Source organism: Heterocephalus glaber, unplaced genomic scaffold (genome assembly GCF_053883595.1).
Source record: "Heterocephalus glaber isolate CG9 unplaced genomic scaffold, H.glaber_assembly_v1.0 deba00000594, whole genome shotgun sequence".
NCBI lineage: Eukaryota > Metazoa > Chordata > Mammalia > Rodentia > Bathyergidae > Heterocephalus > Heterocephalus glaber.
In genome coordinates, this window is record NW_028258151.1 from 33,641,258 (window position 1) to 33,668,438 (window position 27,181).

Genomic DNA, 27,181 nt, shown 5'->3' on the forward strand with positions numbered 1-27,181 from the left:
CAATTTTTCTTAGAAACAGTATGAACTAACAGGGCTCTAGCATCATATAGCCAACACCTTTTTACAGGAAAAGCAGGCTCTAAAAAAGTGAAGACTAGAGTGCACAAATATGCTGGTACTGCTCCTCCAAAACAGGAGGAACACTTTTCAGGGAAACACCAGAGAAATCCTTACCAATTAACAGTCAGAAGCTGCCTTTAAGTCAGTAGGACAGAAGCTGGCTGGATTATTAATGGCTTTCCCAGCTGTAGAACTCTGTGCATCTCTGATTAATTCTCACAGGGGCTTTTGGGAAGGAAGGGGAAAAAATCTAAAATTTTCTTGCAAATGATTTTACAAAGAAAAAAAAACACCCTTCAAACAATCAAGCTTCCGTGGCAAGTGCTGAATAAAAAGATGCATCTCCAGAACAGAGCAGAGACATAGCACCAACTCTTCTGCTTAATGTCCAGGATTAACTGCCTCAGAGAGAGGATGTAACGTACAGGAATGAAAAATACTGTACACCTACAGACTGTTGTCTGAGTCCTGTCCAGAAAGTCAAGTTGTCATTGCTCCTCAGTGACAAACAGCTCTGACTGGAACCTTTATAAATGAATTTCTTGCATCAAGCAACTCAAAAGGCCACTGTCTTCTTGACAGTCCACAGGTGACCTGGCTGAATATTAGACAGTTTGGAAAAAACACTTGTTTCCCTATGCTTCTCTGCTTCTACTCAAATCACCAGACAACAGACTGTCTAGTTTGTATTCCTGTCCCTGGATTAGTACAGTGATCTTGGTCAAGTCCTTTCCTTACTGAGTGCCATTAGTTAGAAGCTGAGGCCCTGGTCTCCATTTCCAAAGACTGTATACTTGGTGAAGAGCTTAGATTTCAGGGAGGAAGATACAGTCCCAGCTAAAATCATTCACAGGGGAAACCTAACAACACAGGTCTCTCAGAACAGCAGAGCCTTAATTTTTCTCCAAGGAACAGTAATTTAAGATAATTACAACTTATAAATTCCTCTCCTCCTTTATTCTACCTTTTAATTTCATCTGCCTACATTATGCAAATCCATATTCATATTGTGCGTTTTATGCTGAAAAATAAACATATAAACCTAAGTGGTTATGTCTTCCTCCCCGCACCTCCTGGCTGTTTAATTCTTTCCTTCTGTATTTTCCCCTTTTAAGCTCAGGCACACTTCAGATATATTCTACTTTCTTTTTCTGCTGCTACATTCACTAAAATATTCATACGTATTTTATTTGCCCAGAAAGAGTACTGGTTCAAAATCTGCCGAGCACTATTACATATTTCTAAGCAATAGGTCAAAATCCTTGGTAAAGAGCTAGTATTCAGGTAGGTATATATTTCATAAATATATTGAGGCTTGACAAGTACCAGACAGTGCATTCCTAATCCTCAGCAGAGCTCTCATTTTTCTAAGACTTTTGATTATTCTGTCTCTGCTGAGTATGAGAGAAAAGGCAGTTAACACCAACAAAGATCCAGGAACTTTAGGGACAAGAGAAACTTCAGATGTTATCTTATGATTACACATTGAGGCCTGTGGTGAGAAAAGGAATTGCTCAAGAACACAAAGAAAGTACCGGCTCCACCCAGACAATGGGTCTAGCAGGCACTAACAAGAGCTCCTACTTCCAATCATTACTGTTACCGAAGTCACTTGCTAATTTACAAACAGTTCAAAATCAACAGTAAGAGCGAAAAAGAACTCAAGCAGCATTTTATTTGGAGAAGTGGGAAAAGAGATGGCTGTGCTCTCTGGAACATCCACAAACAGGCCCTGCTCTGAGAAAACAACAAGGACTCTTAGACCCAATACTTAAAAGTTCAACCACATGGGCACAAGGTCCTGAGTTTGATCCCCAGTTCTGAGGAAAAAAAAAAGTTCAACCACAAATATGCTCGCGAATATTATACCCACTGTTCTGATTGGTCCTCCTGCATCAACACAGTTGCCACATGAGATCTGTTCACCAATACTGTCAGAGTGAGCTGCCTAATACTGAATAATGGCTGTCCCTTGATAAACCCTAAGTCCAAACTTCTCAGCCAGCCATTCCAGGCCCTCCACCTTCACCCTTCAGGGCTTCCTGACCTCTCAGATCACCAAAACTCCAAAGTTCTAGTTGTAGATCTATCTAGGATCCCTAAATATAACTCTCCTGCCTCTGAGCTTTTGATTCATGTTCCTTTCACCTAGATTCTCCTTCCCTACATCCATGTTCCTCATCTTTCAAAGTTCTATGCATTCGTCAACACCCAGCCTCAAATTCGTGAAGACTTCTCACATTTCTCCAAAGTCTCCCCCGTTTCATGCAATGCTTTCCTAGTACTTTAGTGGTAACTTTTGTAGTCTAGCTTTCCAGACACTTGTGTAAAAAGTCTTACCATGGTATTCCATAGCTTAAACAGGTCAATAACCTCCTCTTTCCTGTAAGATAAAGTTCACCTTCTTTCCACGGCACACACACTTTCTAAGATCTACACCACTCCAACTCCCAGAGCTCATCTCCTGCCACAGATCATAGACTTTACAGTCCTGCCATACCGATCAACACTTCCCAAACAGTCCATTCTGTTATGTGTTTCTAAGACTACACATTCACTCTTTTCTTTAAGATTTACACCTTTCTTGTTAAAAGTCCACCGTGTAAAAACTTAATCAACCACTATAAAGCTAAAGTGAGTAAAATTATTTAAAATTGTCTGGTAAATGAGAGGAAGGTTTTGTTTTTTGGGTTTTTTTTCCTTTTAATCACACACCAAGAAGTAATTCTTGAGGGCCGAGGATTTAGCTCAGTGGTTCCGCCACCTGCCTCGTAAGCACAAGTTCCCAAGTTCGATCCCTGGTACCAAAAAAAAAAAGTAATTCTTGGACCAGGGATGTAGCTCAGTGGCACCACGCCTGCCTGGCAAGCATAAGGTCCTGAGTTTGATCACTGGTACCAACAGAAAAAAGAAGTAATTCTGTATAATACCAATCAATAAACAGAGATTTGACTAATTTTTGTTGTTGTTGTTGAGCCAAGGTCTAGCTAGGTAGTTCAGGCTCTCCTTGAATTCACTATGTAGCCCAGGCTGGCCTCAAACTTGCAGTGATCCTCCTGCCGCAGCTTCCTGAGTGGTGGGACTACAGTTGTGCACCACTATGCCTGGCCAAAAGCCCGATCTTTTAAACATTTTACCATATTGCCTTGCCTGGTGAGTTAACTCTTTTTTTTTTTTTTTGGTACCAGGGATTGAACTCAGGACCTTATGCTTTCGAGGCAGGTGGCAGCACCACTGAGCTAAATGCCCAGCCCGAGTTAATGGGGTTTTTTTCCCCCGGTATTGGGGATCGAACTCGGGTCCTTGCACTTGTGAGGCAGGCGGTGGGGGAACCACTGAACTAAATCCCTGGCCCCTCTAATGTTACAGTTTTAAATCAAAGGAAAAGACAATGGCAATTCCATTTCAAAATGAAGTACACAATACCCTCCTCTGGAGATTTCAGACATCAAAAGTTAGCTTATCTTTTCTTGGCTATAAGTGATAGATGTATTTGTTATTAGAGATCATTCATTGACTTCTAAGAAGTCCTAGAAATTCCAGGCTCAGCAGAGAAAACATAAAAAAGTACTATACCACCAAGGCCATGTGTCTTTACTCTGCTGGAAGTTTTTTTTTTTTTTTTTTTTTTTGGTACCAGGGATTGAAACTTGGGACCTTGTGCTTGTGAGGCAGACAGTGGAACCACTAAGCTAAATCCCTGGCCCCTCTGCTGGAAGTTTTAACCAGAAAGATTTGAGGTAAACATGAGTATCACAAAGCCATCAGGACTACTACCCAATAAGAGGAGTACTATCTAGTTCTTTTTTTTTTTTGGTACCGGAGATCGAACTCAGGTCCTTGCGCTTGAGAGGCTCTAGTTCTTAACATATTTTCTTTGCCACTGTTCAGCTAAATCTTAGTTATATCAAAAGGGCAGATGAAGAATATTAAATTATAAAGTAAAAGCAACCAACTTCCCCCATGCCTCACCCAATCAGATGTCAGAGCTGACGGCATTCAGAACTCTCCTCAGCTACATCACACCAAGAAGACCTCTTTTATTTTTGGTACCAGGGATCGAACTCAGGACCTTGTGCTTGCTAGGTAGGCACGGTACCATTGAGCTAAATCCCTGGCCCAAGACCTCTTAATGACTTTCTTGCCACAAGATCTCTAGCAGGGGACAATAAAAGGAGATACTCAGTTGGATGAAGTGGTATAGTCCTGTAGTCCTCAGTACTCAAGAAGCTGAGGTGGATCACTCCGAGTCTACAAGTTTGACACCAGCCTAGACAATAGAACAAGCTCTCATCTCAAAAACAGAACAAGGGCCAGGGATACAGCTCAGTGGTATAGTACTTATCTAGCATGAACGAGGCCCTAGGTTCAAACCCCCATGCCAGAAAAAAGAAAATAGTCTGTCAAGCACGGTGGTGCACACCTGTAATCCTGGCATTCAGGAGGCTGAAACAGCAGGATCTCATGTTTTAGACCAGCCTGGGCTATACAGCAAAATCAAGGTAACCCTGGACTATATAGGAAGATCCTAGGTCAAACTAAACAAAATAGAGAAACTGTTGCAGCAGAGGACTATGTGTCTATGTATGTGGTAAAATATTACTAAGATAGATATATCAAGTCAAACAAAAGGACCACAACTCATCTCTGGCACCCAGAAAACAGCATCATATTCACAACTAAATATTTTCATGTATTTGATAACAATATGGATTTCTGGGTAAAGAGCACGCAAACACACCCAGATAATTTAGAAGATGGAAAAAAAATAAATATAATAGACCTGAAGAGACTTCATCTTAAAGCTGAAAGACTATAATTCTCAGAGATGTTTTTCCCAGGTGTAAATTCAAAGTAGAGCCAAGTTTCTCAATAGTGAATTTAGTATATGTTTCCTTCTGTGCCAGCATCAAATTTTAAGAAGCTAAATATAATTATCCAGTGTCTGGTATGTATGGTGGAGATATTTTGGGTGACCTATCTGAAGCCTCCAGTTCTGGCTGTCATTAGCAATGACTTTGCTCATGGTACAGTACCATGTGCATTGGAAGGTTAAGTAGCTACAGCAAGAGGAAGAAAGGGCAGGGACATGAGATGAGGATGGTTCTAGGATTATAATTAGATTTAGAGTAACACATAACACAAAGGCACAAGGCTAGCTAGAACAACAGTCATAAAGGCACACACATGACATTTTTTCTAGACCCTAGAAACTTCTGGACATAGCATTTAACCTGGGCTTTAGAGCTACCCATCTTCTCCCTGGAGGGACTGTAAAAAATACAATGGAAGTTCTCCCTTCTGCTTCTATGCCATCCACATTCCAGTAGGTGGTCCTGGTTCACAAACCAGCAGAGATGTCACAGAAACCACCCCTTCACCCTGCTTCTGAACGTCTTTATGCAAAGACAGCTGCTGAGGACTTTAAGAGAGACCTGCTGACAGAAGGTTTCTCGATGTCCTGTTTGTGTGTTTTGATAAACAGGGATCCTGCCATCTCAATCCTCACCACAGACAGAGATGAATAGCAGGAGAGAAGGGTCATTAATGCAGACCAGAAAGAATAGAAAATTAAACCTGATGCTGACCAACCTCCAAGACCACCCTCCCCAGAGATAAATCTCGATGGTCTTATTCCACAGCAAGCTTGCAGAAAGGCTTAAATAAGGCTGTAAATCATTTTTAAAGGTTTTTAGATTTGTAGGACAATATGTCAGACACTAAGTATGCTTGTTCCTAATCTCTAATCTGAGATATATCTGATTTGAGTCTCAGTATCCTCATTCAGAAAAATACCAAAACAGCGTAATGATCTCATTCAGTTGTTACAAGGATTGAAAAAGATTTTTAAATATACATATATATATATAGCCATACATAGACAGATATACAAAATGGGTAGACATATTAGTATAGTACTACACTAGCTTGTAAGCCATCAATTAGTATATGTATATGAAAAACACTAATTATAGCTAATTCTTTTCTATTCAGTAGCTAATGAAAGACGACAGGATCTAAGTAATGGCTTCTTTGGTTTTCTGAGGACTCTCTGCACATGGAAGGGAAGAGTTCAAGAACAGCAATGTGATCTCTGACTTAGCAAATGGAAGGTGGAAGGGAGGCCCTGAGAGGCCACACCAGGAGGACCATGTGTGTCGCGAAGGTGTGAAGAAGCCCAACAGAGGAAGCATTAGTTAATGTCCCAAGTGTACAGAGGATTCCAGGCCATTACCTGCCTTACCTGCTTCTCTGGACCCGAAAGAACTATAAACATGGCTGTACAATCCTCTCACTTACCTTCTAGTAATCAAAGCTAAGGAAAAGGATTAAGGCAGAGAAATTAAAATTGGGTGGTATATTTCCTAATTTCTCATTTTCTCCCTCCTCAGAGCACCAGAGATTGAGAGAGGAGAGAGAAAGCAGTACTTAGCATACAGAAGAGAGAGGAAGGGCAGGAAAGGAGATAGAAATAATAAACAGACAATCACTACCAATAACATACTTCACTAGAAGACCTGGACTACTAATGTTGACGTGACTAATCCATAGCTGCTATTAAAAACAAGACTGTGATCTGCATCAGCCCCTGAAGAAAGCCAAACAGCCAAAGGAGGGACTTTGGGAGGGCATTGGAGAAATCAGCCCATTGTTACTCACCAGGGAGCAATTCAAGACCCCTGGGAAAGAACAATAGTAAACCAGTGCATGAAAGGTGAAGATGTAAAATCAGGTCGTGTTGAAGCCAGGGGGAGGTGAGTGCACAGGTGGGCTGGGGGAGCACAGGGAGGAGGCATCTGACACAGGAAGATCGAAGGAGAAGGAGGGGAGAGCGAGGAGGTGGTAGCAGAAGAAAAGGAAGGTAAGGTGAGAACAGAACATTTTAAACTAACCCAGAACTCCATTGTGAAGGACAAGTCACGAGGCAGGATATAGCTCAAAGGCATGAGCCCTACATTTTACCACTGCTAAGAGACAGCACAACCTTCCAAGCTTGTGTGGAAAGAGGTCTAGGCAATCCACAGCAATGACTGCCGGGCACCACAGGATTCCAGAGAGTCGCCCAGGTGCTCAGCAACACTAAGTGCCAGCAGCTGCAGCATGTGTGCTTTTTTGTTTTGGCTTTTGGTTTTGTCCTGTGCTCAGAATCAAACCCAGGCTTCACACATGCTAAGCAGGTACTCTACCACTGAGGTGCATCCCCAGCCCTTTGGCATGGAGGTTTAAGCTACTTCCCTGAATACACCCTGGTCCTGGAAAATCTGTCACTATGGATATCTTCCCAGCCTTTCACTGCCAGTACACACGTCCCTCTCGCCCTTGGGTGGATGAAGGGAGAAGGACTCAGGATGAGGGTCCTCCCTCCTTGCTCCACTGGCCACACACCAGGTGCTTCAGGCCATTCCTGAATTTCCTGCTCACTTTAATCCTTCTAAAACAAACCTACCATCTACTCTTACTTTCACTCCCAGTATCCAAACAGTAGTATATTTAACAGAAGTATCAGGAAGGCAAACTGGTACAAAGGCTGTCCCACTTTTTTAGTCTTTTCTAACGAAAAGATCAAACACCCTGAAGCTCTACTGCATGGTGGCTTGTGGGGAACTATCCATGCTGCCAAGCAAGAGGGAGATGGTTGAGGGGAAGGTTAGGTATTAAGACTCCAGACCTATTAAGGCCACATGGGGGGCAGGGAAGAAATGACTGACAGGCTATCCTAGTCCAATAATGCCAGCAAAGGCGGGGGGGGGATCCCTAACCACATTCTTACTCTCTTGTTTTACATGGGAGAAAATCTCAATACAGGAATCAGATCAAGAGGCAAATGTCTGCCAGGCGCGGTATTGCATGCCTATAATCCCAGCACTCAGGAAGGTATGGCAGGAGGATCAGCCTGGGCTATATAGTGAATTCAAGGCCAGGCTGAACTACGTAGCGAGACCCTGTCTCACAACATTTGAAAAAGAAAAAAAGGCAAATGTCCAATTTGACACAAATCAGTAAAACTCTGTTTCAGGCTAGAAAGAAACCCAATGAATGGCTAGAAAGGTCAGCAGCAGCAGATCAGAGAATGTAAAACCCAGAAATAAGATCATATCAGCCAGCCTAAATTCTGGACTGACTCTGCTCCTGTGCCTTACCCAAGCGCCACTCAAGAAGAGGAGGAAGATGAGGAGGTGGGGGGAGAAGACGGAGGTTGCAAGGAATCACCCCTCAATCTACCACATTTCAACATTTTTGACATTCATTTGTGAGGGTAGAAGCAGGAAGACAGAGTTTAGGAAAGGGAGTGGGGAATCAAGGATTCAGTCTAATCAAGCTTCTGAAACAAAATATCCACCCATTTAGGAAGATCCAAGTATTTAAAAAAAAATGCTGAGCACAGGAACACACACCTGTCATTCCAGCCCTCAGGAAGCTGAGGCAGGAGAATCACTGAGTTTCAGGCCAGTCTGTGCTATACAGTGAATTCAAGGCCAGCCTGAATTATATAGCAAAACCCTGTCTCAAAAAAACACAAAAAAGAAAAAGAAAAGAAAGAAAACACCTCCATATTTTCTCTGCTTAAATGAACATCAACTTTGCTGCCTCCCTGGTGTTGTACAGTCTATGAGAAGTATTCCTAAGTTCCTGGGAGAGGGAATACAAATCCTGCCCAAATGGACTTGAGCCACACTGGGCCATCTCCTCCCACAGGGGCTAGCAAGTCACCACTGTGGGGGCCTCGGGTAGGAGTGCTCAGGGCATGTGAGGCCTCTGCCCTCACCCCACCCTGGTCCTCCAGAATACTAACCAAGGGGCTGGAAGCAAGAATTCGCACCAGTGCTGCTCAGACAGTGCTCATCCTGGAAACACGCACAGCTCAGGAGGAGAGGAGAGAAAGCCAGCTGAGCATGTACTTACTCAAAATCCTCAAATTCCAATTCGGCTCCCTCTACTGATGGACCCTGGTTGTCTGAGGAAGAGGAGGAGGTGGAAGAGCGAAGACGGTTCTGTTGGTAGCGCATGGAACGCTGGCGAATACTGTCTCTCCGTGAGAGATACTGGATCATCCTCTGGGCATAGTATGCAGCAGGAGATAATCTGAGAGAGACAGAGATAGAGAAACACAAACTAGCGCTAATGTGGGAACACTGAACTGTGAACGACAGTAAACCAGCTCTCCCATGGCATCACCCTGCTGAGACGAACTCCAGATGCATGAAAAATAAAGGGCATTTAACTCACCAGGAGGGTGGTACTGCAGACTGTATTTATCAGACTAGCACCAGTGGTTCTGTTCTGAGACAAGGCAAACTGGCAGTTTAATCAGGCATCTTCTGATCGAGTTGCCCTTCCCAAGAGGATTTATACTGGGCCTCTTCTTTATAGCTTAGGGACCTAGCTAAACTTCTCAGGATGCCCTTAAGCACATTCACAGCTTCTCCTTGATCACCACCTTTACACAAAACATAAATGAAAAGAACCCAGGTAATCATCTATTCTTTCATCTTATAGATGGGCCAGGAATGATAACCCTTAGATGATTTAAAAAGCATCAACAAGTATCATTTTCACCAGGACTTCTTTCTTCTCCAACAAATACACAAAGTTCCAGATTTGTCCTAGCTCCATAAAATGACCTCTTTGAGCCTCTTATCACTCCCTTACCATAGACATTTGTACAATAGAGAAAATATTCAGGACAGGGACTGAGAGTAGTATCTACTTGAAAGAACAGAAAATCTAACAGAAAACAAAAAGATTTTTCTATTCTTACAATCAGTGCATCAGAGGCTCCACAGGCACATCTCTCTCACTAGGGCTCTTCCAATAAACCACCAGTCTAGACTTACACTCTTCAAACCAAGGCTGCAACATCTTGACACTCCCTGGCAACTTCTAGTGTATCGTACAGTTCCCACATTCCATCTCTTCTTTCTCAAGTATGCCCTCCATCTCTCACAACACTGTTATGTAATTTGAGGCTATGAACTGAGAACATGAGAGGAACAATGGCAGAAAAATATTTTATATGATATTAAGAGGATTGCTAAGCAATTCCAAGACTCAAAGCCTGAGGCATACACTTTGACTCAATAATTCCACTAGGATTTTTATCCTACAGAGACACACAAGAATACATACAAGGAAGTTCATTTGCAACACTGTTATCTTTTGTGAAAAACTGGGAAACAACCCAAATGCCTAACAACAGATTAAAGAAATTATATCCACACAAAGAAACTTTGCAAAGCTATTAAAAAGAATAAATTATCCCTATATAATCACAAGGAAAGATCTCTAAAATAAACTTTAAGTAGGGAAAAGGGTTAAAAAATGGTATGTATGCAGTAATATGTACAAAAATATATATATTTCTGTAATCAGAAAAAACTGAAAAGACAAAAATCCTAATGAGTATTCCTGGAGACTTTATACTTCTAAAATCTTTGAACATAAAAAGGAAAAAAACTATGTATCTTCCATTTTTTTTTAAATGGAAAAGTAAAATAACTAATTGAGAATAGGAACAGGTGCATCCAAATGGCACAAAACTATTTGTTTTCATGCATGGTGACACATGCCTTTAATCCCAGTTACTAAAGAGGCCAAGGCAGGAGGACTGCAAGTTCAAGCCCAGCCTGGGGGTTAGTTGCCCATCTCAAATCAAAATCAAACAAACTCAAACAACAACGACTAAAGAATTTGCAAACATTTTGCAACAGGCTTTGTCCTCAGGAAGTCTACTCTCAGGCCAAAGGTGACCCACACACAGTCAACTGCTATGGGAACTGAGGCAGTTTCTGAAATGCCCCCATCAGATGTGGTACTCTTTTGGCCAACCACCAAATGGCAATCCCCAGCAGGCAGCTGGCAATCTTTGGGAAGTCTGTGATATGGGATGATGTGCTGTGCTGACCATCACTGAATCCAAATTATCCCTGCAGGTGGGCATGGGATGCACAGATGCCTTGGCCAAGATAATCAGAGCACTAGAACTACTTTCCAAAAGCCTCAAAGGGTGAGGTTTTCATTCTCCACTTGGATCCCTGTTCCCATGTGCTTTACAAGGAGGAATGACAGAAGTCAATGCCCAAACTGTTCTTCTATCTACCAAATATACAAAAATTTTCCAGCAGAAATCAATTTAAGTATTGGTTAAATTCTCTAGCCAATCAGAGTAGAAAAGAATGTAACAGAAGAAAAGTTTTGGGCTGGGGATTTAGCTCAGTGGTTCCCCCGCCTGCCTCGAAAGCGCAAGGTCCACAGTTCAATCCCCGGCACCAAAAAAAAAAAAGTTTTAAGAGAAGAAGGTTTTTTTTTTTCTTTTTTTTTTAAAAACTAATCCTGAAAAGTGACAAGTTCACTCATTCCTTGGTTTACAGCCTACCTTAACTAAGAAAAATAATATTACTGGTGATTGTGGTAGATATAATGCTGATGATAGTAAAGACTGACCTATTAGGCAGGGACATAATTTCAGCACTAGGGGACTGGAGATTTAACTCAGTGGCGCCTGCGCCTGCCTCTCAAGCACAAGATCCTGAGTTCGAACCCCGGTACCAAAATAGAAAAAAAATTTCAGCATTAGGTAACCTCAGTTGTTTCATTTCACTGCAGGACAGGAATTTCCCAAACTATTGTTTCAATGATTAAGGGGGAAAAAAAGAAAAAATATTCCTGACATCCCAGCCTTGTCCTTTACAAGCTTCTGAGTGTTAAGCAGATGACTCACAAATGGCTTTAACCTATGCATATAGCATAGGGTGAAGCATAAGAAAAATAACAGGTTAATGAAGTAATAACAATCATTCTACTGACACATGGGAAAGTTTTCAAGGAAGAAACCCTTTCACTTCCAAAAACCCCTATTTGTGCTCAAAGGGAAAATGTAAAAATACCAACACCATAAAGTATGAGGCTTTAGGTAATAAAGAAATCAGAGTAGGAATAAATAACAGATTACATGAAAAGAGAATAATGCTTTTTAACAATCACTGCTGAATTTGCCAGGCCAAAATTTCTGGGGAGTAGACAACATAAAAAAGGAAACTTTTATAAGAAGTTTTCTCAGTGTCTCAAAGTATTTAATCCATGTGAAAAATGTCCTTCCGTTATTAGTTTATAACTTTCAAACATAATTAGAGGCTAACAGACTTTCTTGCGTCACTCATCATCCAAGTTGCCCACCTGTTTTTAAAGGGAATGTGGAAAAGGAAGAGGATAATAGAGGATTTTTTCACTGGGCTGTTAGAAACAATGTGCAAAGTCATGACACAACTGTGGCAGCAACAAAACCGTTTAATGTCCTTGGAATCAACTTCAGCAAAAGGTGTTTCCAGGTGGACGTGAAAGCCTTAATCTAGAGCAAAGCTCATTTAGCTGTACCTGGCCACCCACACTGCTAACTTGCCAACCCCACAGTAAACCGTAGAGCTTCACAATGTGCTCTGGTACTGGTTAAATAATGTGCAGGTTCTGCCGTTTTAGATCGCTACCAGAATCAGTAAATATAGCTGTGACAACTCCAGGGGTTCTGCTCTCTACAGATAAATGTCAAACAACAACTCAACATCTCGTCCTTGGTTCTGCTACAACCGTCAGGGAAGGAGGGGCCTGAAACTCTTTGAGACAGGGTCTTACTATGCAGTTCAGGCTGGCCTCAAACTCACAGCAATCCGCCTGCCTCAGCCCCTTGAGTGCTGGGATTATAGGAGTGTGCCAGCACTCCCGCCTTTTCTTCAAGAACTTTTCAAATGTCTTACGTATAAAGCAAGTACTTTAATACAATGATGACTTTTTTTTTTTTTTGGTACCGGGGATTGAACTCAGGACCTTGTGCTTTTGAGGCAGGTGCTGGAACCACGGAGCCAAATCCCCAGCCAGACAATGATGACTTTTTTTCATCCACTCTTTCTACTTTCATTTTTCCTTCAGGTACTTGCCCAAAATTCAATAACTGAGGGAGCTTGACTTCTGCCTCTTGATATTCTAAATTCTCTCTCAAATGACAGGAAAGAGGATTTTTGTTCACTTAATTTGTGAGTATTTTCCTTATTAAAAAACTTTTTTTTAAAAGTCTGTCCCCTCTTTGTCCACAAACTCATGGCAGTCTCTTGGGCCAGCAGGAAGGCATATCTGAGATGACTGTGGCCTCCACAGGCTCTTCTAGTGCCCCACTGACAGAAGGGAGCCCCCAAAGGACAAGAGCTCAGTTAGAACCCTGTCACCAGGGGTACTGTTCACTTACCTGCAACACTTCCCAATCACCTGAACCACCTGTCTCAAAACTGTGACTGAATAGCAAAAGAGCACCAGGACCAGAGAGGCACAGAGTGGGGGGGTTCCAACGACTTGGCAACCCCAAAGGCCACCCCTCCCCCCATCTATCATCATTTCTCACTTTGGCCTTACCTCGCTGGGTCTGGGTAAATTGGGTGCTCTCTGGATCCTGCTCCATCATAACGGGATAATGAAATGAGGGAAGACTCCAGCAGCCTCCTAGCAGAGATTAAAAAAACGGCAATAATCCCTGTCAATTACCAACTCAGAGGTCATTCATAAGGGACAATGGGGGAGAGATAAATGACATCCCCCTTTGCAGCCAGCTAATACTTGTTATTTGAGATCACACCTTTCCAACAAACTAAGTATGTAGAGACCTAAATAAATGAAGAGCTACAGAGCTCCCACACTGGATGTGGCCACTGTATCATGTTAAATACTGGTCTTGAATGAGAAATGAACAAGTGCCTCAGAAACACGATCTTACTGCTATTCACAGTACTTCCAGTGGACAAACAGGAGACTGCAATCAACACAGGAAAGAAAAATTAAGCACGCACAGAGATTACCATGTAGTGCCAACGTGTATCTTGGCATTCAGGTCTTCCACACCATCATAATCCACACCTCCTATATTCTGCTCATTCTACTCGGCCCATACCTTTTTGTGAGAAAGAGTACCCTTACGGTCCTCTTAACAACTGACAAAAAATCTTTGCTTGTATGACCTGATCCAATCATAAATTCAACTGATCACATGTGATACACACACACATTTTACTGAGCAGTTTTTGTGCACCAGGAAATACACTGAGTACTTCATAAGTATTACTTTATTTAAACTTTCACTGCAACCTGGAGAGGTAGGCATTACTATGTCCAGGAGAACACTGGGTCTAGAAGTGGAAGACCCTGTGGCACAGCTATTAATAGTGCCAGGACTCCAGTGACGGCTTATCTTATGCTTCAAACCTCTATGTTGTACTGCAGGGGCTTCCAAGGTGCAGGCTGGAAAGAAGTGCCAGCTGAATATATGGTGAGCAATGGACATGGCAAAGAGAAGATATATATCCCATCACTCAGCTCCAGACAATTGTTACCAAGCTATAATACAGGATCGGTATCGCTGGACTTCCTATTTAAGGAAAGCCAGAAATCTGACTTTTGCGCAAAATCTTCTGGTTGTTAATTTCAGCAATTTTTTTCCCTTTTCATACAACAAACGTCAGTTGAAACACATCTGATAAACATGGCCCAAGGGCTCCTTGGTCTACCTCATCTGCCACAATCTTCCCAACTCCTCTCCCTTGGCAGCCAATCAAGCTCCTGCCACGGAACAGGTTTCAAAGGAAGTGGTCTCAGAAAGAAATGCATAATGTTCCTCTCCAGTAGCATCTTGCCTAGCTCTCCCAGGAACAGGTCTTCGGCTCCCCGCCAGACTCTTCTTTAAAGCAGATCTGCAGGATAAGGACAGCAGCTACCAATCTTTTCCAATTGAGTTAATTTAATTCACTGTTATTAAAACCAGCTGGCTTTAGGTATAGTCATGTGCAGTCAATTTATCCCAGCAACTGGCCCACAGCAGCATTTCCCAGAACAGCCTGGGAAGTGATAAAACCAAGGCCCTATCAACGGCTTGCAACCTTTCCTGTCCAGGACAACCAACTGTTCAATGATGCTTTCCACCTAGACATGGCCTGTATGCCACACTTGAAACTATTCTATTTCTGGATGGGGAGAACACAATGCAACCAATGAGAAAGCAGAAAGCTGGAACATACATCTTTTCTCTGGTCAAACACCTGAGTCTTTAGGGGAAGCACTGTTTACAGAACAGCAATGTTGCACTTCATCAATCCTGAATTTTTTTTTTTTTTTTGCCACATTCTAATGTGTCAGAAATTGGGATGCATCTTACAATTGTGTGACACAGTATAATTGGCAAGATTTTCTCCCCTTTCATCAGTAGACATAAAATAATGGCATATCTTTGTCTCTTTGAAATACCAAGTGTGAGAGAGAAGAAAAAGTGAGAGGTACAGAGACTGGAGAAATAAGAAAGGCAAAATTTTGAAAAAAGTATCTATTCAGAACATCTATGTCATCTTTTTTTTTTTTTTAATGTCATCTTTTTAAATTTTTATTTTTAACTGATACGTGAAAACAAAAGTATGCACCTTTTCAGGGTACCAAGTAATTATCTCAATAAATGGGTGCATAGTATAAGGTTTAAATCAGGTTACACATATTGATCTATTTCCCTAAATATTATTTCTTTATGCAAAAACTCTCAAAATCCTTTTCTCCAGTTTTTTGAAATGTATATTATTGTTACCTATAGTCACTATAGTCACTCTACTGTGCAAGAGCACATCAGAACTTTCCGCTGCTAATTAGAATTTATTTTTTTCTAACTATAACAGTACACAATGGCCAACCCATGTCACCTTATATAGTACTGATTAATAACTAACAAACTAATTCTTTAGGAGCTAAAGAATGGGAACAAGGTTTGGGAGCAGCTGGCTGCCGAGTGCTCTGGCGTTAGCCCTGAGTATCTCTGAGCCTTGTTGCACCACCCTCCAAACAGCTGCTTCGTAAAGCAGAGGCCCTTTGGCGAGAAGCATCCTCTAGAGTAACCAAAATCTACCCTTCAGTGCTTCTGCAGGGCGAATGAGCCTAGTAAGGGCATAAGTGAATACTACCCCTGACCATGTCAAGGTGGTGACAGTACTGAAAGAGATGAGATAACTTATCACAAGTGCTGGAAAGGAGACTTCCAAACTGGAAGAGTTTGTATTAGATAACTTTAATTTTAACAATTCCACTTGATAATCCCACAAAGTCTACTTCCCACCCTACCAATCTTAATCTTAATCTTCCTATCTTAATTTAGAAGGCTTCTTTAAATTAGAGTAGAACCAAAATGTTAAGCTTTGTCTCTGGGGAGTCCCTGATGAGGTTCTTTCAGAACATGCATCCCTTGTGCCTACTTATTACACAATCTGTTGGCAGCAATTGCTCACCAGACAATGTACAGGACTGGCAAGCCATATATATGGCATTTTAACTGCTAATACACAAAATCAAGAGAACCAATCAGTACAAATAGTACCTCCCCACATATACAAATCACAGATGAAACAAACTCTGCACACATACCATCTGGAATAAAAATAGACTTCTCCCACTGGTGTGAAATAAAGAAACAACCAGAGTTACTAGACGAAAAACACCACCACTCCTAGGAACCTCAAAGAAAGAACTTTCTCCTGTTGCTGGCTTCTTGCAGAGAGCCGAGGACAGGAAATGGCACGAGAACATGGAATGAGATGGCAGCTGCGCTCCTTCTGTTCCGGGCCCCACAAATGTGACTTGACTTAATGATCTATCATGCAATCTGATAATGTGAAAGCAAGAAGGGTTGAGGGAGGGCTCAGCCAAGCTCGCTCAGGAAGAAAGCTGCCATTTTATTTTGACCTGTAATCTCAATTTAGAAATGTTTTAAAGAGTCACTGAAGCTCAGACAGAAAAAAGCAAACACCCCTTTCTTTTTTTTGTTTCTGTTTTTTGTTTTTTGGTACCGAGGATCAAACTCAGGACCTTGCGCTTGCAAGGCAGGTGCCAGAACCACTGAGCTAAATCCCCGGTACCAAAGACCCCATTCTTTTCTCCACCAGAGGTGTTCACCAAAGGCACACCAAGGGTTGTGCTATTCTGATGCACTGAAGAGCAGAAAGAGTACAATGTACATTTTTTTGTAATCATAATGTATACAACACACACAAGGACTACTCAGAAGCCTTTTACTAATATAGGGTTTTTTTGGGGGTTTTTTTTGGTACCGGGGATCGAACTTGGGTCCTTCCACTTGTGAGGCAGGCGGCAGAACCACTGAGCTAAATCCCCAGCCCGAAACTACTTTTTTTTTTTTTTTGGTACCGGGGATTGAACTCGGGACCTTGCACTTGCGAGGCAGGCACTGGAACCACTGAGCTAAATCCTCGGCCCTAATATAGGTATTTTTGAAAAGTCTGAAGGCCATTGCTCTAAAAGAAAAAAAAAACTTACATTACTTTAAGAATATTAAACACTTAAATGAATGTACCAAAAACCAGAAGATATAAACATAACCATAAACATATAACAGCATAGCCATATTCATATGTAGACAGAGTAAAATAAATGATAACGCAAACATGATAAAATGTTAACATTTAAGGAATGTGGGTGAAGGGTATATGAGAATTCTTTGTATATTTTTATAACTCTTCTGCAAGTCTGAAGTTATTTTAAAACTAACAAAAAATTCAATATGCAAAAATCTAAAAGTAAAATAATGAAGTTGAAAGAGGCAGCTATGGGCTGGGCATGGTGGCGCATGCCTGTAATCCCAGCACTCAGGAGGCTGAGGCAGGATCCCTCTGAGTTCAAGGCCAGCGTGGGCAACAAGGCCAGACCCTGTCTCAAAAAACAAACACAAAGAAGTAGTCATTCGTTTCCAAAGAATTACTCCTACAAAAGATTTTTTGAAATACTGACTTGCCCTTATGTTCATTTTTATTTTATTTTTTTTTGGTACCAGGGATCGAACTCAGGTCCTTGCGCTTGCGAGGCAGGCGACGGAACCAATGAGCTAAATCCCTGATGTTCTAAAGCAGGTTTGGTAAACTATAGGTCAGGGCCAGCTAACGGCTTTTATAAATAAAGTTTTAACCACCATATCCACTCATTTACATATTACTTGTGGTTGCTTTGGAGTTAGCAAGGCAGAGCTGAGTATTCCTGATAGTGACAAAATATTTACTACCCAGCTCTTAGAATAAAAGATTTGCCTGTTCCTGGTCTAAAATATTTACTTATACAGTGGTACCTCAGTTCACGAATGCTTCTGTTTGCAAACAATTTGGTTGACAAACAGAAGAGTTTGGCAAAACTGTATTTTTGTTTGCAAACTCTGCATTGAGTAACAAACACAACAGAGGACATGTTTCCCATACAAACACAAACGCAGCCATCATTTCCAAAGTTGTAGAACAAATTAAGTTTGTGAACTGAGGTACCACTGTATAAAATTCCTTGAAAAACAAGGTGCAGCGACTAATGGCTGAATTTTTAAAAGCTAGAAATCAAAGCTGTACGCACTGAAGCCACTAAAAATGATTACTGGGCTGGGGATGTAGCTAAGTGGTAGAGCACTTGCCTAACGTGAGTAAGACCCTGAATTTCATCCCTAGCATCATTTAAATTTCTTTTTTTTATTGTAAAAAGACTATTAAGTTCTGTTGCAGTCATAATTAGGCACACAATTTAAGCAGTAAAATTCCTAATACTTTAAATGAACCCAACTATTCCTTCCAATTAATATTCTGAATATTTGCAAGGGGGTCCACAGCTGTGTACTTGAATGAGGAAGAAGACAATAAAAAAACAGGAAGAAAACTCTGGAAAAGAAAAAATTAGCCAGAGTGGAGGAGATGATCTTCTAAAAGGTCCTTCGCTTCAGGGCAACCCACTTTTCAGTCTCCCTTATGCCTCTCTTAGAGAGAAGCTTTCTTTCTCTCAATAAATTTTTCTACTCTTAACCTAGAATTCATTCTTCGATTTTAGAGATCACAAACTCGCGTTTTGGATACCTAGCAGGTTTGGGAGTTACATCTCTTCCCCCTATATCATTCTGGAGGTCTTCCACTGAGATTACTGTGAGGTCCCTAGCTACTCCCTGGATGGATAGGGCGATGCACGCTGGGATTTGCATGGTTACAAGACAGGAGTGTCAAAACCCTTGACAGGCGTGCAAACTGACTCTGCTTATGACATTGATGGTCTATAAGTATCTTTCACTGGTATGATCATTTGGCTTCTATCATTCTCCCCTGCCTAGGGTTAGATATCATGCAGCTTATAGAGGCCTTAACTAATTATACTCAGTGGGCATTAAATGACACTGCAATTGGTCTCTCTGTCTTGAATGAGGAAGTAAAATTAATGAGGCAAAGTTCTCCAAAATCAGATAGCATTAGACATTTTTTTTTTTTTTTTTTGGTACCAGGGATCGAACTCAGGACCTTGCACTTGAGAGGCAGGCAGCGGAACCACTGAGCTAAATCCCTGGCCCCACATTAGACATTTTAATTGCAGCACAAGGGGGCACTTCTGCAATTATTAAAGCTGAGTGTTGTGCATACATTCCTCATCCATCTGCTAGTATGTCGACAGCTGTTCAAGATATCAGATGACAAAATTAATGCTATGTTGGATTCTGAAGCTCCCCGGACCTTCTCCTTATCCTCTACAAAGATAGCTACTACTAGTTCCTCCTGGTGGAAACAATTGTTGGCTCTATCTGTAGCAGTCCTGCTGACTTTAGTATTTGGTCATGTATTCTTAACCATTTCTTGGTCTTTGTCTCCTCCAGACTCAAAGCTATCACCTACCCAAGGTAACAATGCTAGGTGCCTACTGAGGGCCTTTCGATAGACCCTCTGTTGAGTTACTCTCACTGTCGATCACGACCAAGACCCTCTTCAGCCGGAAGTGGACAGAATGATCTTCACCTCTTGCCTGCAGTTAGGGGGACTTCAGAGGGGGCAATATTGTAGAATAGGTAATAAGTTAATTACATATCTTGTAGGCAGTTAGACAGGGCTGACCCATGAGAAGCCAACATGGAAGAAAATCAATTCACTGAAGGCCAACATTATAAAAGAAGAGAAACTACGACCCCCCCCTTCCCCTGGGGATGAATAGCAGTGATTGATATTCTAAACAGGTATCAATCACCTGGGGGGGGGGCGGGTCTTAACCCACCCTTTCCAGGAAAGATCCCTGACCAACCCTTACTGAAAATCCTTGTTCGCTTCCTACTTGACTTGCTCCCCTATTTGACCCGCTCCCCTATTTGACCCCTATTTAATCCATATTATCTGGGCAACTATACATGTCCTAATCTTATTGGCTGATCATAGTTTTGTCCCACTTTGCACCTGCCTCACTTCGTGACTTTGCTCCATAAATATCCTCTGGGAAAGAGGGTCCCAGGCAACCCACTTTCTGGTCCCCCTTCTGTCTCCCTCAGATAGAAGCTTTCTTTCTCTCAATAAATTTTCCTGCTGATAAAAAAGAAATAAATAAAATAAAAGGAACTTCACTTCAATTCAACAGACATCAGTGTTTGAGAAGCTCAGTCTGGGTATTATTACTCTAGACAGAATACAAGCCACTAACAATCCCTCCTAACTAAACAATTATACTCTGAAGACATTCTTTTAGAAGAATCAAAATATATTATGTACAGGTACAAATTCCCTATGATAAATGTGATCATTATGTATATCTAAAATGTACCAATAAAATTAATTTTTTTTTCCAGTACTGGGGATCAAACTTAGGAACTTACGCTTGTGAGGCAGGCAGCGGAACCACTGAGCTAAATCCCCCGCGCTAAAATTAATTGTTTTTTTAAAAAGACACCTTTTAATTGGTTTCAGATCACAGAAAAAGTCATCAATACTCTAAAACAAATAAACATATCCAGATCTTCCCCCAACCACCAGCAACAATCAAATGGCAAAACTGTATGGCCTCCACAAACAGGGAAAGCCTGCTCACAGAGGCATAGATGCCACTGGTGCCCCGTGACTACGGAGTAATTTCCTTGCCTGGTTTCAATGCGTGGGTAGCATTTGCTATTTCAATTCAGGAGAGCCAAACCCAAACTAACAGCTCCCTTCTGCCTAGGAAACACAATCCAAATTCCTCAGCTTGGCATCCAAAGCCCTGCAGTCAAATTTCTCGCTCCTATTAAACAGACTATATGCTGTACCCCACTGGTTTTCACACTTTTCTTTTTCTTCTGGTACCGGGGATTGAACTCAGAACCTTGCGCTTGCTTGCAAGGCAGGCGCCGGAACCAATGAGCTAAATCCCCGGCCCTGGGTTTCAAACTTTTAATCTCAGGACTTCTTGAAAGTTAGGAGGAACAGGGGCTGGGGATTAACCCTGTACCAAAAAAAAAAAAGGAACAACTGGCGATGACCCATGCCTGAAATCAATGACCCATGCCTGAAATCGTTATTATTTGGGAAGTTGAAGCAAGAGTACTGCAAGCTCAAGGCCAGCCTGGCCAACTTCATGAGACCTTGTCCCAAAATAAAAAACAAAAGAGGGCTAAAGATGTAGCTCAGTGCTAGAGCACTTGCGTAGAATGGATGAGACCCTGGGTTCAATCCCCAGTATTGGGAGGGGTGGGAGGCTGAGGATCCGAGAGCTTTTGTTTACATGGGCTGTATCTGTTGATATTTACCATATTTAAAATTAAAACACAAATTTTTACTACATGTACACACATTCAATTAGCCATCAGAGTAAAGGACTCATTACATTTCATATAACCTCTAAACACGCCACTGTACCTCTGTGAAAGAATGACAGTGAAGGGCCGGGGATTTAGCTCAGTGGTTCTGCTGCCTGCCTCGCAAGCTCAAGACCCAAGTTTGATCCCCGGTACCAAAAAAAAAGAATGACAGTGAAAAAGACACAGAACATCCTAACATTATTAAAATATAGCTTTGACTTGAGGGATTCCAAGTCAGATTCTGAGAACCATCTCTCTAGCTAAACTATATGCACCTTCACTATCCTGCTTCTGAAAAGTTTTCCTCCCTCATTGTTGCCCATAAAAATCCTTCAACATTCAAAAGCAAGTTCACCCTCTCTTTCTCAATACTCCACAGCATTCTGTCTCTCACAAGAGGCCTTTCCCCTTTCCCCAAGTTACTTAAAAAAAAAAAAAAGTATGTCATGCAGGAAGATGGCATGTCTGAGCCCAACTTGGACAAATTTAGTAACTTCACAAAACCTTGTTTCAAAATTTTAAAAAAACTTTTAAAAGGGCTGGGAGGTGACAGGCCTCCCAAGTTGGACCCCTGCCCAAGCAGACCCACTACCAGCATCCACAGGAGCATAGAGATAATAGGGAGCCAGCAGCTACCCTGCACCCTGCTGCTCCTACCACTGCCCTATTTATCAGCTAGCCCCTGGCCAGCCCATGGGACTCTAAAATTTTCCACCCTCTCCACCAGTGCCCCCTCCCCTAACTAAACTCCCCCATATCAATGGCGTGCACTCTCCTCTCAGGGCCAACAGCCTTTTCGCCCTTGGCCCATCTGCACCCAGATGGCATAAACTCTTTGCCTGCCTCGATGGTCTCAATCATGCTTCAGTCTGACCTTACAGGTGGAATGAAAGAAAGGAAGGAAAGAAGGAAGGAGAGAGGGAGCTAGGGGTTTAGGCCTTGAGTTCAATCCCTAGTATTAAAAAAAAAGTACAGTGTCTTATCTGTGTCACTAGACTGCAAGTTACATGAAAGCAGATAATAGTTCCAAGACTTTTTAATTTTTTTTTTTCCTGGTGATGGGGATTGAACCCAAGGCCTAAACACATACTAGGCAAGTGCTATGGCACTGAGCTACATCCCCAGCTCTTTTTAAATTTTTATTTTGTCTCTCTAAATTACCTCAAACCTGGCCTTGAGCTTTTGATCCTCCAGCCTCAGCCTCCCAAGTAGCTGGTGTATGCTATCACACCTTGCTTTTATCCCCATCACAACTTGTATCCTAACTAACATGTAATAGGAGACCAATGAATATCTAAGTGAATGAGGGCCGGGGATTTAGCTCAGTAGCACCATGCCTGCCTCAGAAGCACAAGGTCCTGAGTTTGATCCCTGGTACCACCAAAAAACAAAACAAAACAAAACAAAAAACTAAGTGAATGAATCAACAGGCTTACTAGACTTGGAAGAATAAACAAGACATATCTGACTGTCCCTCACTGATCCCACAAGTTTCAGACAAGGTTGTTGGATATCAAACTTACATTAAAATTCCCAAAGGCACAAGGTTTTCAGAGTCTGCTTCTTTCGCCCTTCATCCCTCTGGGTCACTTATGCCACTCAAGTTAAAGTGCTGACACAGTGGTCTGATAAATGCTGTGCAGCCTGATCCTTAGGAGGCTCATTAAATTATAAAATCAGAGCTAGCTATTTGCCTGGGAAACTACCACTGATGCTCCTAGAGTGTATGATGCCAAAAGAGACCTCATAGGGGAAAGGGACAATGTTTGGAAGGGATAGAGGGGTAAGAAGCCAAACAAACTCAGAGCACTACTGCTTTCTTCATTTCTGAATCTTGCTCTGCAAGCCCAAATCTCTGTCTTGGTGCATGCCTGGGCCATGAGATGACAAGCCCTTATTCTTTGTAAAATATAATTGTGTGTTCTGAAACACCTCTATTATGATTTCCAAATTGACATCTCTGCTTTAAAGTAGAGGCATCCAGCCTCCCCATTTCACACACTAGCAATTACCATTTAAGTCATCCAATGATAAGCACTCATCTGATCGCTGCAGGGCCTCCCAGTTCTAGGGGTACACTTGGAGCACGAGGTGCAGTTGCCTGTAGAGCCTGGCAGGCAATTCCTGCCTCTGCTGTGGGGTGGACCAAGGCAGGGTGGCACTGCTAAAAGGCCAATCTCCAGGGGGAAAACAGGCATACTACCAAAAGGACTCATAGTACCTGAGGTGCAGATAGGCCTTGCTTCACCATCATCAAGCATTAACAATTCATGAGGCCCAAAACAATGCCTTTCATCAGAAAAGCTCACAAATGACTTTACCAAACATTAACATACTACACAAGGCTTCTGGGCAGTGAGCAATAGGTAGCAAAATATCAGAGCACAATGTACATGCACAGACACCAAAAGGGGAGAGGCTAGAAACAACTTATATAAAGCATGCACTCATATATTTAGCCATACAGAAGTCTTGCCTAAAAAGTTAGCAAGGCCCCTCTTAGAACATCTGCCTCTGCTAACTGTTTGGTTGGTGGTTATTTTTATTCATTTTAAAAGTGATTAGTTAGCATCATATTTAGCTTTTATATACTATCCTTAATACATTGCAATATAATTATGAAACTTTAATTTTAAAAAATCACTTTAGGGCTGGGGATTTAGCTCAGCAGTTCTGGCACCTGCCTTGCAAGCATAAGGTCCCGAATTTGATACCTGGTAGACCCCCCCAAAAAAAAGACAGGCCCTTGACCCTGGACCCTGGCATCTCTGTGACAGGAAGTAAAACCTAAGGCCAAACATCAGGAAGGCATAGAGAGTCAATGAAACCCTAAGAAAAGCCTCACAAAAAGAAAGCACAGGGAGCTGGGGCGTTTATTAATCAGAAGCAGAGGTAGCTCTCCTGGCTCAAATCTGTTCAGTAATGAGGTTTCTGGAGTCTACAGAAATAGACAGGAGAGCGAAGACTCCAGCTGGGCCCCCAAACAATCCTCTGGTAGGCCTTGAGCTAACACAAAGCTCAGAGTAGAATCGCTTTTCTTATATTCCAGGTTAACTCTGAGGTGCTTCTCTTAATGACATTTGATTTTTACTGATTTGCCTCTGGGGATACACTACTTGCCCTTCCACTCCAACCTTGACTTTGGCAACCACCCTGATCCCTTTTGGACTCAGCATCTGAAACTCCACTGAAATAATTTCTCCACCATTTTCCTCTGTCTAGACAACATGAAATTGTCATAAATGACACCTAAAGTACAATTAAGAGAGAAACTGCAATTTCCACTCTCCTCCCCCGTTCCCCAAAAGAATCATTAACGTCCTCCAGCATGTCAATCAGTACTACCCTGCCAAAATTAACTCTGTGGAGCCTGGAAACCACTGAATTTCAAGATTGCTAAAAATTATGCACCCCCGCCCCACTACAATTAGAACATGTAAATTGCCTTCTTTCTACTAGCACTAATGGCTATTATCTCGGTGATCTGAATGCCTGCTGAATTGATACCTGTGTAAAAAGGCCTTACAAATATCACTTTACCCACCTGCATTTTATTTAGGGGGATCAAACAAAAGAAAAAAAAGATAAGGGGCCAGGGATTTAGCTCAGTGGTTTTGCTGCCTGGCTCCTAAGGGCAAGGACCCGAGTTTGATCCCCGGTACCAAAAAAAAAAAAAAAAAAAAAAAAAGACAAGGCAAAAAAGGGGAGAGGCAATGAAAGGCACAACTCAAGACCATCAGAACCAGGCAGTACTATTGTAACTATTATAAGAACAAAATCATTTGAAGCCATTGCCAATTTCTTGTGAGATGTCATAGTGAAACAGCAAGTTCAAAGAAGAGTACTATAATCATAAAATAATTTATTGGTGGGTTTCAATGGGAGGAGGGTTCCCTGAGGGGGACATGCAGCAATTTCTGGTTGTTGCAACTGGGTTGTGGGAGTAGTATTGTAATCTGTGCAGCAAAATGAAACTTTAAGAAGTTAGATTTTTTCCTTTAGAGACAAGCAGCTTCTCAAAACTTCCTCAGGCCTAGGGCATAAACTGCCACTCCCACCTCTCAGCCCAGAAGAATGGACAGAATATGCAGATGCTGGCTCCAGAATGTCAATTCCAGTTTCATCTCCATAGGCAAAGAAGGAGGAAGTAAGGGTTCAGGAGCAATGACACAAGCCTGGATATTTCTATTGTAGCCCCCATCTTCTTCCTTACTATAAAAGACCTTAACACCTATACATGGTGAGATGATGATTTGAGGGAATGAGTCCCCTCCCTCTCCTGGGAGCTAGCATTGAATAAATCCTTTTTCCTTTTCACCAAAATAAAAGGCCACCTCTGATGTGGTCAGTAGCAAGCAAAGCAAACTGAGCACATAGACCTAAGTGGCTGGTAACACTACTGCGTCTATCTAGTAGGTAATGGCAGGAATACTACTAAACACCCTACAACACACAGGACAGCCTCCCATAATAAAGAGGTCTGGCTACTCTGATAGAGAGACTTCCTGGACAGACAAGGCCCCTGAGCCTACATGGTGAGGGACAGGGGACCAGCTGTCCTGAGCTTCCATGTGGCATCAGAGAACCAAGGAAGACCACCAGGATTTCCCCACTGAGCCAGATCTACCCAGAGAAACATGAAAGATAATGAAATGGTTGTTTAAAGTCACTAAATTTTGGTGTATGGCTTATTTAGCATCAATACATGAATGAAACAATCCCTTATCTTGTCAATTTTTAATCTAGCTGTGGGACTGCATAACTTTGTAATCATAAAACTCCCCTAGCCCCAGTTGTGATTAAATGTGAGTTAATGGTTAAAGATGCATGTTAGTTCTGGGACACAAGATGAAGTCTGTAACAAACATAGAGTTCCTAAGTGAATTACCCATCTCCTTGTTTGCCCGAAACCGATGTTCTGGACACAGCTACCTATAAGACAATCTGCAAACATCTTTTGACCATCAACATTTTTTTCTCTTTTCTGTAAGTTCTGCTTGCTAACTTCCCCTGCAACCCCCTATAAAAACAGCCTCGGACTCTGAGCCAGTTGCTTCTCTAAGCTACTTTGCTTTGGGAGTGCCGTCTGGCCAGACTAATAAAGGTCTGTTTTACTTTCCAACTTGTCCAATGTGTTCCTTCCCAGGTGTTCTTCACTGCAGTCAGCTCCTCCGAGCGTTTGGTAAGGCCCTCGGTCTTACATAGTCACAATGGCAGCATTAGCAGTAAATCCAAGACAGCCAGGCATAGTGGCATATGCCTTTAATCCCAGGAGGACTGCCTTGAATTCAAGACCAGCCTGGTCTACAGTGAGTTTAAGGCCAGCCTGAACTACACAGCAAGTCCCTGTCTCAAACCCCTCCCCCCTCCAAAAAAAGGAACCAAGTCCGAGAAGTTAGCTTACAGCCACATCACTCCTCAAAGAAACCTTGGCTACCAAAGCAAAAAAGAACAAAAGAAAAGATATTTGAAAAAAGATGGTAACAGTAAGACTCA

At 42.0% G+C, this 27,181-nt stretch overlaps 1 protein-coding gene across 10 annotated transcripts in view; it reads right to left on the reverse strand.

Moving 5' to 3' along the window:
- The window catches only part of Ambra1 (autophagy and beclin 1 regulator 1), a 193,281-nt gene that overhangs the window by 111,861 nt on the left and 54,239 nt on the right, over window positions 1-27,181 (reverse strand). For 4 of the 10 annotated variants that reach the window (XM_004851919.4, XM_021264224.2, XM_087205047.1 and 1 more), the window contains 2 exons: window positions 13,459-13,545; window positions 8,965-9,144 (listed from right to left, as the gene is read on the reverse strand). The exons of 2 other annotated variants lie outside the window; for them this stretch is intronic. In XM_004851919.4, coding sequence (XP_004851976.1) covers window positions 8,965-9,144; window positions 13,459-13,545 — 267 coding nt within the window. The remainder of the gene's footprint in view (window positions 1-8,964; window positions 9,145-13,458; window positions 13,546-27,181) is intronic. 4 more of the 10 variants (XM_004851920.4, XM_087205048.1, XM_004851917.4 and 1 more) reach the window with 2 other exon arrangements.